The sequence below is a fragment of the Octopus sinensis genome, linkage group LG5 (assembly GCF_006345805.1).
Source record: "Octopus sinensis linkage group LG5, ASM634580v1, whole genome shotgun sequence".
Taxonomy (NCBI): Eukaryota; Metazoa; Mollusca; class Cephalopoda; order Octopoda; family Octopodidae; genus Octopus; species Octopus sinensis.
Window position 1 is genome coordinate 37,943,206 of NC_043001.1, and position 12,728 is coordinate 37,955,933.

The 12,728-nt window shown below is 35.8% G+C and overlaps 1 protein-coding gene across 3 annotated transcripts in view; it reads right to left on the reverse strand.

Annotated features, from left to right (window-relative positions):
- Window positions 1-768: 768 nt before the first annotated feature.
- Window positions 769-12,728, reverse strand: part of LOC115211977 (nitric oxide synthase-interacting protein) — a 34,726-nt gene continuing 22,766 nt past the window's right edge. For 2 of the 3 annotated variants that reach the window (XM_029780753.2, XM_029780752.2), the window contains exons 6-10: window positions 11,835-11,953; window positions 11,294-11,410; window positions 6,015-6,085; window positions 5,150-5,258; window positions 769-968 (exon numbers count right to left, since the gene is read on the reverse strand). In XM_029780753.2, coding sequence (XP_029636613.1) covers window positions 897-968; window positions 5,150-5,258; window positions 6,015-6,085; window positions 11,294-11,410; window positions 11,835-11,953 — 488 coding nt within the window. In that variant the 3' untranslated portion in view covers window positions 769-896. Of the gene's footprint in view, window positions 969-5,149; window positions 5,259-6,014; window positions 6,086-8,801; window positions 9,423-11,173; window positions 11,411-11,834; window positions 11,954-12,728 lie in introns of those variants that run through there. The other variant, XM_036503332.1, reaches the window with a different exon arrangement.

Sequence of the window (12,728 nt, forward strand, 5' to 3'; positions counted from 1 at the left end):
AGAAATATTACCGGTCCCTGGCGCACTGGAAAAAAAAAACTGCTGGTACACCACATCAGTTAGTTTGAGAAGCAATGACTTAGATAACAGAAGCTATATACAATCTCTAGCCCCTCTGCAGTTGATGGAGTCTATTTTCTGCCCATTTTTATATATATATAAAAACAGACTACCAAATTTCACTCATAAACCATTGGACAGACTCTGAAACTATGTGGTTTGGAAGTAAACTTCCTACCTACACAGATTATATCATAAAAGCTAGACAAAAATAGCAAGATATCTAAAATGTAGATCAGTGTAAGAGGTCCAGATACAGTTAGACATTAACCCCATAACAACTTATAATACTAACATGGAATTGCTAAAGGCTGTTTTAATCTAATCACAATTGAAGTGATTAAGATTACATATACACAAAATAGTTTATCTATAAACATAAATAATATTTTTTATTGTTTCTGGGGAGAGTCATTCTGTTTTATGCCTTATCAATCAACACACTCACTTGTTCAATTTCCACTCATTTACTTATATCAATGACTATTGAAGAGGTTGCAAGAAGCAAAGGAAATTTTAGAAAAAATAAGTAAATGAATGGAAATTGAACTGGTGAGTGTGTTAATTAATAAGGCATTAAAACAGAATAACTCTCCCCAGACACAATAAATCATGCTTCAATACATGAATTCACATAAAGAATCTTGCAAACCAAATAAAAAAACAACATAAATAACATATGATACTGGTAATAACAAATAAATCATATTTAAATAGTAGATATAATTTTTATTACCAGGATGGAAAAAAGGTTGTTTACAGAATGTTATTATGTACAATATGAATGTGCATTCATTATGTGTATATGTGTGCATGTGTGGTAAGTAGTTAGCTGTCTAAGCCTGCATAGAAGGTCTTATCTCTTTAGCATCTAACTGGATTCCAGAAGCAGAAAATCCACTTGCACCCTACAAAAAGAAAATGAATAAATACAATATAGTAAAGAGAATGTTAAAGAAAAGAGAAAAAAACATAGCTATAAGATAGCATGGCACAAATTCCATTTCTTCATTTCAGTTATCAATGTTCTTAGAAAAGTTAAGAATGCCATAATTTTCCATTTCTTTTCACTAAAATATGAAGTAAAGATAATTATATAACAAAAAAAAGTAATAATTTGATGTCAACTTTATAACATCTAAATTATCAATAAAGTTAATACAAACATATACATCCAGAACCACACTAATAGCTTAGGAGTGAAATTTAGGATTTCTCGGTTTTCTGTGAATTGATTTTGATAAAACTTTTCCCACCTAGTTTACACATTAGGGGAACACTATTGTTATGGTTTCATTATTCTCTGTAATGTCTTTTCTTTTTTATTTCAGATTCTTCAGTTTGGGGGTGAACCACGCTAATAGCTTTTGAATGAAAATAGCCCATTTAGACATTTTTTTTCAGAAAATGGAGAGTAATGATACATATTAAGCATAGATTGAGTGTATATTTAACAGAAAATCATAATAATATTATAACATTTATTAACATAGTGAATTATTTAGCCACATGAGTGCCATTTCAACAAATAACTTCAAAAGCTCTATTAGTCTCTATTCGTCATGGAATCTGTCAATTGCTTAATAGTAGCTGGTGGGATAATTAAATTCCATAATCTTTAAATTGGACATTACTTTTGCACCAACCTGATATATATTCTTTTATTCTTTTACATGTTTCAGTCATCTGAGTGCAGCCATGCTGGAGCACTACCTTAAATAGTTTTAGTTGAAGAAACTGACCCCAGGACTTATTCTTCATAAACCTAGTACTTATTCTATCGGTCTCTTTTGCTAAACTGCTAAGTTACAGGGGCATAAACACACCAACAATGGTCATCAGTGTGGGTGGGGGGACAAACACTGACACAAAGACACACACAGAGAAACATATACATACATATATGATGGGGATTCTTTCAGCTTCTGTCTACCAAATCCACTCACAAGGCTTTGGTCAGTCCCAGGCTATAGTAAAAGACACTTGCTCAAAGTGCCACACAGTGGGATTGAACTTGGGAGCATGTGGTCGAGAAGCAAGCTTCTTACCACACACATATATATATATATATCAAATCATTGGGTCATTCCATAAATGTGTTTTTTTATACTTTTTTTATTTTTCAAAGTTAAGACAAACAAAGTTCTTTTTTAATCTAAAATATATTCTCCTTCGTTTTCTACAATGCTCTTCCATCTATCTGGTAGACTTGCAAGGTCCCTCTTCTATAATTCACTTGTCCATGACAAAAAATACTCCACCGGTACTGTTCTGACATTGTCTACAGAATTCATATACTTTCCATCCAAATGATTTTGAGGACTGTAGAATAAATGATAATCAGATGGGGTAATATCTGGCAAATATGGTGGGTGGGGCATCGTTCACTATTCAAACTGCTCCAGCCTTTGGAATGTCATCCTTGTTTAATTGGTCCCCTAGGTAACAGAAATTATCTACTACCTCTAGTGAGCCACCAGGGCATTTGAGAGAATCAATTTCCTGAGTCTTTATCATTTTTATGGATCCTGTATATCTTCCACATACAAACACTGCTTCTCAGATAGCCTTCGTATTCATCCACAACAGCTCTCATGTCCATACCTTATACTGGTACACCATATGGAGTTCCTGCCTTACCTTTCCTACAAATTGAACAGGGCCACCTACTTGAAGTGGGTAGGATCCTGTCAGTTTTCTTGCTAACTAAGACCTTATTCTTTGCTAAGTTAACCTTAAAGCCCTTAAATTCCAGGTTTTGCTTCCACACCTGGAATTTCTCTTCTAGATCTGGTATGGAATCTGCTGTGAGAGCAAGATCATCAGCATATAGTAGTTCCCAGGGGCTGCCTGTCATGAATTCCTGTTATGGCCTGGAGGGCAATGATGAAAAGGAGAGGACTAAGGATTGAGCTTTGATGAACTCCTACCTGTACACCAAATTCCTCACTGTACTCATAGTTAAATCTCACCTTACTGACAGTGTCTTTGTACATGATCTGTACAACTTTTTTGTACATGGCCTGTATAGCTTTCACCAGCCACTCTTCTATCCTTAGCCTCCATATCACACACTGGGGCACTCTATCGAAGGCTTTCACTAGATCAATAAATGCTAAGTATAATGGTTTATTCTTAGCTAAGTACTTCTCTTGCAGTTGTCTGACAATGGAAATAGTATCAGTTGTGCTTCTCCCTCAGACAAAGCCAATTTGCATTTCATCTAGCCTGATTCTGCTCCCAATTAATTGGGCTATAAGTCTCTCTGTAATTTTCATCACCTGATCCAGGAGTTTGATGCCTCTATAATTGCTTCTGTCTAAAGCATCACCCTTACCCTTGTAGCAACTAACAATTATGCTGTTGTGCTAGTCACTGGGTATTACACCCTCTTGGATGATCTGATTAACTATGGGGGGGGGTGACTAGCCTGTATCCTACCTTACCGGATATTTTAAGCATCTCAGCTGTGATTCTGGATGAACTAGGGGCTTTCATAGTTTTCATGTTTTTAATTGCCTTATCTACCATACTGCTGTCCACTAGGATAGCTGGTCCCTCTGTTGGGTTCACATGGGGGAGACTCCCTTTATCCCATTCATCCTCTACATCCAACAGTCTCACATAGTAACTTTTCCACATCACTAAGTGCAAGCATACCTTTATCCATCCATACACACTTCTCGCCAACAATATTTTGATTTTCACTAACATGCTGTCTACAATCTGGAACACTTCAAGTCCTAGATCTTCACACTGTAGGACTTGGCAAAACTTCTCTTTTCTGCTTCTACCCTAGTTAGATAAACCTGATGTCTGGCTTCCCTTTTAACTTTTTGATATGATTCTTGGCTATCCCCTCTTTTTCATTCTTTCCAGGCCTGTCTCTTCTCTTCCATGGCCCTGTCAACATCACTGTTCGATCACCATGTCACCCTTGGTCTGACATGGCAGGTTTTTCTGAAGTTAGTGCTGCAGATCAGTAAGTCTTGAGCATCACAAAACTCCAGCAGACTTGTCCCTTCTTCACTTCTGGAGCTAAAGCCATAGCCACCATGTACACCCTGGAAACCATTAGAGCATTTTCCAACAGGTCCATTTAAATCCACTACCATGATGAGAATATTGTATTTTGTCATCAAGGTAGCCCTTAGAAGGGATTTGTAGAAATATATAAATGTGTGTGTGTGTGTGAATGTGTATGTATAATATATACATATATATACATACATGTGTCTAACACACGTGGACATGCCTACAAAGTCAGAAAACAGCACAGCTCCCATGACTTTCGGAAACATTTTTTCACGCTCAGGGTTGCTGAAGCATGGAATAAACTGCCTGCATCAGTTGTTGACTGCCATGACACTGCATCCTTTAAGGCCCTCATGCTTCCCGAAATCCGTCGAAACTACACCTGATTATATATACACTTTAGATGAGTTGTAGTGCACCTGAGCACTGTACACAATTATTATTATTATTATTATATATAGGTATTTTTGAGATTATAGCTTATTTAAGGGTGAGCAGTGAGTTTGTTGTAAAACATCAAATTTTCATACATATATAAAGTTTTCAAACTTCAATAATTCTGCAACAACTACTAGATATAATTGCTTTTCTGCAATAACATTTTTTCAAACTTTAAAAATTCCTTAATAAGAATTCAAACTTTCAATTTTGTAATTTTTTCTTTTCTTCTTGAAATGTCAAAAATTTCTACCAACAGATATTGTGGGCAGCTTAGTAGCAGTATAAATCCATGTAGAATTACATTTAAAAGGAGCCAAAATGCATGGAGAAGACATTTACTAATACTATTCTTCTAGCTTCAAGAAATGAGTTACTCTAGTGGATTAAATATCTTCAAGGAAATCAAAAAACAAACTTCTTAAATCATACAGCCTTACCCAGTGATCACTATATAAGTTTTATCATAAGCTTTTTTCTCTACTGGTTCAGGTTGAGTGTTTGCAAAAGAGCATCATCTGATTCAATCTTGATCATACACAGTACTAGTAGAACAGGTATTCTTATTTAACCTAAAGAAATATATTTTAAATTTATTTATAAAAAATGTACAAACCCTTTGAAGACGAATAATATCTTTGTCAGTCAATTTCTTTCCATTGATTGGATCAATCATGTCCTTTTTAATAATTTTTTCCACACACTCCATAGTTACCACTTTGCCCCTGTAATTACAAAGTCATTTTATAATAAAACAAATTTAACAAATTGTATAAAGTAATTTATTTTTTAATTTCAATTATCAAATCAATTAAATATCAGAAAAAACTGGAGAGACTTAAGAAATAATTCTAACATGGTAAAGTATCCCTTTTTGGAAAATTCTTTTGCATAAGTTCACTATGTTTTCAAGAGTCTTAACCAAGGTCCTACCATAGAACTTAGCTAGTAAGTTATTTATAATCAAAAATATTACCACTGTAAAGAATATTACAGGACAGTAGGTGGTGATCCACAGAACAACACAACTGAAATTTAGATTATTACAATACTGAATTATAGAAATAATAAAATCTGAAATGATAATTTCCAAGCTACATAGAACCAAATTTTTATAAAACTTTTAAAATTCTTATTTCAAGTTGATTTATTCAGACCCCAAATTAATCCTTTCAATCCTTCCACACACAAGCATAATGGCCCTGGAGTTCCCCTCCCAGTTTTTGTTTTTCTTACAGTTGTCAACTTGAAGTTCAAGATGAACATCTTGATGAATATCAACTGTATCGATCTCATCATTTTGGAAGGCCTGCAAAGACCATGGCACTAGTTCCATCTTCTGCCTGACAAAACAATTAAACTTCAAAGAAAATTTTAAAAGTTATAAAAGAATCTGGCTTCAATACTATTTAAAATAATGTCATAAAGAAGTTTAAAAAGTTATGGTTTTATAACAAGAATGTAAAAAAAAGCACACTTACGATGTCTTCAAAGCAACGCAGGGTACAGAGTTACCCAGAACATCATTTGAAACAGCACATACATATCTAGCCTTAAAGGCAAACAAAAATTTAAAAGGGTTAACTGTTGGAAGGAAAACAATAAATGGAAATAATTGATAAAATGAATTAGCATTCTCTCTTACATGTTACATCGGATTTCTCTTGATATACCTTTGGAGCCTTTAGGCTTGTGGAATACATAACAACATCTCTAGTACTGATACCAAGATAAAAATGTACATTTTTTTTTTTAAGCGGCTGATATTATGAAGAGTATCTGCTAATAGAAGCATAACTAAAATTGGAATATATGAGTGAGACAGTCCAACCCATCATGGAGGGAAATAACTCCAAATAAAAGCTAACTTGTACTTTGACAATCCATCCAACTCATGCCAGCATGAGAAACAGACAACTGAAACATTATTGATGATGATGATGATGATGGGGTGGGGGGAAGAGGAGGAGGAATTAAATATGATTTATAAAAGAGCAAACTGTAAATTTTACTTAATAATAGTTTTAAACGTAATGTTAGGAACATACAAATTATTACTATTATTGTTATTGTTATTTTCTTTTTCTCTCTCTTTCATTGTTTATTATTATTTATTTATATATTCATCATTATCATCATCGTTTAACGTCCGCTTTCCATGCTAGCATAGGTTGGTTGTTGCTTTGTTTTATACAAGCTGGATATGGCCTAGTCAGGTTGTCCACAAGGGAGTCGTGACCAACAACAGGTGGAACAGCGTTATAGTCAACTGTTACTAAGGTAAAGGTGACACCTTACACAGAAATAATTAGAGTTTATCAAATTGTTGGACCAGGCCATGAAAGTTAAAGAGAAAGTCATAGCTCAACTAATTAGGAAGAGAGTTAGCCTGAATGAGATACAGTTCAGTAGTGCTTCTCTCTAATGCTACATTCCTGGTAAGACAACTGCAGGAGAAACATTTAGCAAAGAATAAACCTCTGTACTTGTCTATTGCAGATCTGGAGAAAGCCTTTGGCAGAACCTTCCACTCCTTTATCTGGTAGGCAATATGGAAGCTAGGGTGGTTGGTGATACGGGTACTAGCCATGTACAAGGATGTTGTCAGTAAGGTGAAGGTTGACAATGAGTATAGCAATGAATTTAGTGTGCAAATAGAAGTTCACCAAGGATCGGTTCTCAGTCCCCACTTGTCTATCATAGACTTCCAGGCCATAACAGAGGAATTTAAGACTGGCTGCCCTTGGAAGCTCCTCTATGCTGATGACCTTGTTCTTATAGCTGAATCACTATGAAATAGAGATGAAATTTCAGGTGTGAAAGCAAGGTCTGGAATATAAGGGCTTTAGAGTTAATTTGGTCAAGACATAAGTCCTAGTAAGTAGTAAAATGGACAAATCTCAAAACACTTCAGGGAGATAGCCCTGCTTGATATGTAGGAAAAGTGTTAGTGGAAATTCTAGTTAGTAGAAACACAGTGAACTCAGTGCAAGCTATGGACTTATAAGAGTTGTAGCAGTATCATAGGAAGGTTAAGATAAATGTAGTGCTTGTGTGTGGCAGATGTGCAGGTACAATAAACACTAAGAATGTACAGAGAATAGATTTCTTCAAATGTCTAGTGGGATAGCTTCTATTACCTAGGTGACCAAGTTAGCAGTGAAGGACGAAGTACTGAAAGTGTAGTTACTAGAATTAGAACAGGTTGAGCAAAGTTCAGAGAGCTACCACCTTTGTTGGTAACTAAGAGTCTCTCCCTATGAGTGAAAAGCAGATTGTATGATGCCTTTGTACATACAGTAATGCTACACCACAGTGAAACATGGGGTATGACTACAGAGGACATGTGAAGGCTTGAAAGAAATGAAGCCCATGGGTAATGTCAGTGTGTCTGTATGACAGAATGCAAATGATCTAAGGAAAATATTGGGTACAAGAGGCATCAGTGAGAGAAGACTTCCTTGGTATGGTCAGATGATGCATATGGATGAGGACAGCTGCATAAAGAAGAGCCAATTGAGGAAGGACCCTGTGGAAGGAGTAAACCCAGGGAGACACAGGATGAAGTAGTGAGAAAGGATCTTCAGATGTTGCGCCTCACAGCAGAGATGACAAGGGACTGAATCTTCTGGTGGTTTGCTGTGCTTAAGACACATCTAGCTAAGTAAAATTTGGCTGTCCTAACATGGAGGTGTGTTTCCTAAGTCCCTCTCTCAGCTGAGGGGTCCTTCTCTTGAGAGTTTACAGATGCTGGTATTACATAAAAAGCACTCATGCTGGTGTCATATTAAAAGCATATGTGCCAGTGCCCCATAAAAGCACCCATGTCAGTGCCATGTAGAAACACCCATTCCAGTGTCACATAAAAGTATCTCTATCAGTACCACATAAAAAGCACCCAGGACACTCTGTGAAGTGATTGGCATTAGGAAGGGCATCCAGCCATAGAAACCATGCCAAAACAGACAAATGGAACCTGGGTAGTGCTCCAGCTAGCCAGTTACTCTCAAACCATAAGAACCCATACCAGCATGGAAAGCAGACATTAAATGATGATGATAATGATGATGATGTTCCAATTTTCATCCAGATATCTAAAGTAACAGCAAGTTGGAAGTTTTGCTATGGGTATCATTTAGGATCAGCAATGATATATTGTGTGGGAAGGAGACCAGAATCTGAGAATTAAGATTCTGTTAAGTTTGTAATATCTTAGTTTTGAAAACATTTTAAGACAATCAAGTACTTTGAAGTGGACAATATTTTTCTTAGGATGTAGGCAGTACTCATGAGAACAATTTTTTGTAGTTCTGATACTTTTAGATTTCCTGGTATTTGGCGGTAGAGTTTAAGAGTGCTATTAGGTATAATCCCCAAAGATCTGATGATCACAGGGACTGTTGTTGTTCTTAGATGTCACATTTTTGAAACCTTTATTTCAAGGTCCTTGTATTTAATTAAAATTTCAAATATTTTTTACAGAAGTGTTGCAGTCTGCTGGAATTGATATATCTATGAGCAAGCATGTTTTATCAATGTGATTTTTTTTTTTTTAGATTTTTTTATCTTAGTATCTTGAATTATTGGCCAGATTAGCTTGATCAGTTTGAATTCTAAAGTACAAAAGAATGGTGATACCTTTATCTTCTACTACTTTACCAGTTCTTCTCATATGGAAGTTCAGACTTACAGCATATAATCCAGTGCAAATACAGACTAAGCCCTTCATGGTAATTAATATATTCAGAGATGAGGTGGTCAATTGTTTTTATGGTCGCACCACAAACACAACTGGTAGGATCAGCTCTATTTTTAAGAATGTTTCCTTGGTAGTTTCTTGCAGGAAGACATTATTCCTGAGCAACTATAATTAAGTCCTATGTCCAGATGTGGCCAACTACTGATGGATCATATTTGTATCAACATCAGAATCACTTGCGTCTCTAGAGTATTTGTATGAGGTGATTTACTTTTCTATCTATTTCACAGCTCTGAGATTCCATTTGATTTGGTTTGTGTTTGTTTTACTTTCAGAGTGGATTCTTTTGTTTCATCTAATGAGAGCGCAGTGGATTAATAGGAAGATTATCAGGGAATGTAGTGTTCATATGTGGAAGATGTACAGGATCCATAAAAACTAGAGAGACTAAGGATATTGATTCTCTCAAATGCCCTAGTGGCATTTCTGCTACCTATATAGCATAACTATCTGCTACCGAGGGAACCAAATAAGTAGTGGGGGAGGATGCATGGAGATTGTGATAGCTAGAATAAGAATAGGATGGAGGAAATTCAGAGATTTGTTACCTCTGTTGGCTACGAAGGGCTTCTACTACATGGTGGTGAGATGTGGGTCTTGAATGCAGAGGACATGTGAAAGTTAGAAAGAAATGAGGCTAGTATGCTCTTCTGGATGTATAATGAAAGCGTACATGTTTGACAGAATGCTAGTGCTTTGAGAGAGAGGTTAGGCATAGAAGGAATTAGTTTCTGTGTGCAAGAGAGAAGACTGCACTGGTTTGGGCATGCGGTGCAGATGGATGCCGACAGCACCATAAAGAAGTGCCAAAATCTCAAAGTAGATGAAACATGTGGAAGTGGGAGACCCAGGAAGGCAGGGGATGAAGTGCTGAAGAATGATCTCAGGAAGCTGAACCTTTCAGGCAAGATGACAAAGGACCAAGTTGCTTGGAACCTTGCTGTACTCAAGAAGACCTGTACTCTGCAGCAGAAGTGCTCAGACTGGTCCCCACCAGTGGTGAGGATTGAACTGCAAGAGTCCTGGGCTGGTGTCACATAAAAAGTGCTCATGGTAGTGTCACATACAAGCACCCATGAGGCACTACATAAAAGTGCCCGTGCAGTGCCACATAAAAGTACCTAGCACACTGTTAAGTGGTTGACATTAGGATGGGAATCCAGCCATAGAAACCATACCAAATCAGACTGGTTCTCCAGACCTCAATCAAACCATCCAACCCATGTCAACATGGAAAACAGATGTTAAACGATGATGATGATGATGATGATGACGACGACGACAACGACGACGACGATGATGATACATCATTGTAATAAAGTAATGTGATAATTATGATGGTGTTAATTTTGCTAACTGTAATTGCACTCCTGGTTAATAATTGTATCATAGTTTTATATGACTGAAGACAGTAAATCAACAGAATTGTTACAGTATAGGACAATGTTCTGTGGTAATTATTTTTGGCCCTTTGCATTCTCACTTCAACTCTTACCAAAGCCAGCTTTGTTTTTTTATGTTTCCAGGGCTGATAGTAAAGTACTAGTTGTTCAATGCTGTACTGGTGTTGATTTTTCTCTCCCTCTCTCTCTCTCACACACACACACACACACATACAGAAATGCTATACTGTCAAGATATAGTTGCGGGAGATTACTCATTATGTTCCTTTCTTCTAAGAAATTATGGATAGTTTTGCTTAGAGCTGGCAGCCTCTTTCTCTTTTTGCATGCTACAAAAACATCCAAAGAAATCAGAGAATATTGTGAACAAGGATGGAGCTTTTTATGTGCCACTGGCAGAGGAGTCAGTCAGGAGACACTGGTATCAACCACTTTCAGATGATGCGTTTTACGTGCCACCGGAATATATATATATAATGTTAAAAGTACTAAATTAGTCATTTAAAAATTTGTCCTGTCTAACCAGTTTGTGATAAAAACCTATATTATTAATGTTAGCAGAAAGTATATAAATTAGAAATGTGAAAGAAAAATTTACCTGTTTTGTTATAAGGGAAGTCTTTGTATCCCTATCATTTATTGGTGTGAAAGTAATATCAATGAGATCTTTTAGCTTTATAGGTTTTCCACTCATTGGGCAACGAACCTTTTCATCCTACAATGACAAATAGCAGATAAGTTTACTGATATCAAAATAGTAAATAATTCATAGATCTGATACAGTATATATTTTCAGTGAAAAATAATGATTATCTGTACAACATATTGCTGAAAAATTATCATATGTCTTTCAAAAATATGTTTTCAAACATAAATGCTCACTGCAAGCGAATTATGTGTGAGTAAACAATTGGAAATAGTAAAATCCAAAAATTATTCTGTTTGTGGTGGATGGGTTTGCTTGAGTACAGAAATGCGCCACATTTCTCAGACCTCTGTCAAGTACAGCAATACACCACATATCTCAAATGCAGTAATTATTTTAATGCCAACTTACATTTCAGGGCCTAAGAAAAATGATGAAAATTTTATTTGCTTAGATGAAAAGTGATTGAATAAAAAGAAAACATAATACTTACAGGCTTTGTCATGACAGATGCACTAGCACTTGGAGTCAGACACGGCAACCAAAAACTAGGCAAAGCTTTGTCCTTTCCTTGTTTCATGTTACTAATACTTGTGCTACCACTAGTGCTTGCTGACAAATAAAATAAAGTAATTCATAAATAAATAAATAAATAAAACAATGAATAAATTATCATCATTATTATTTGAGTGTCTCTTTTCCCAAAGAACGGTATGGGTTTAACAGGCCTGTATTGAAGTACTGCTCTATTGGTTCTAAAGATTAAATTCTATTTAAGTAAAAACATACAAAACCAGGCTGAGAAATATATTCATACCTAAGACTATGTCTAAATCAACTGGACCCATTCTTCAAAATCTATATAAAAATGGCAATTTCTGTCTGTCTGTCTGTCCATCTGTCTATTATCATCTTGGTGCCCAAACCAGGGAACCAATCTTCACCAAACTTTGTATATAGGTTGAACTAACATCCAGTTCAATCATAGGCTAATTGGATTTCAATAAAAATGGACAGACTATGGGGGTAGGGCTATTACATGATAAAATGAGAGGGGTGCAAAAGTGTTAGGTTCAGGGAAACGTGGCATAATAAGGGTGGCTGATATCATGGAAGGGGAGGAGACAGAAAGAGATAGATACACAGGGAATATGAAAGACAGACAGGGATGTCTTCCATATCTATAAAAGAGAGTTTGTATGCATGTGTGTGCATATCTTCCTTATGCATTTGAAAACTGAGTTGCTGATTTTGATGTATGGGGTATCAAAAGATTCAGTAATCTTACAACTACCAAATGAACCTTATTTTCATTTACATATTTGCATTACAAACATCTTACATTCTAATTTTTTTCTATAAGTCAACAATCATAAACATTTTATAC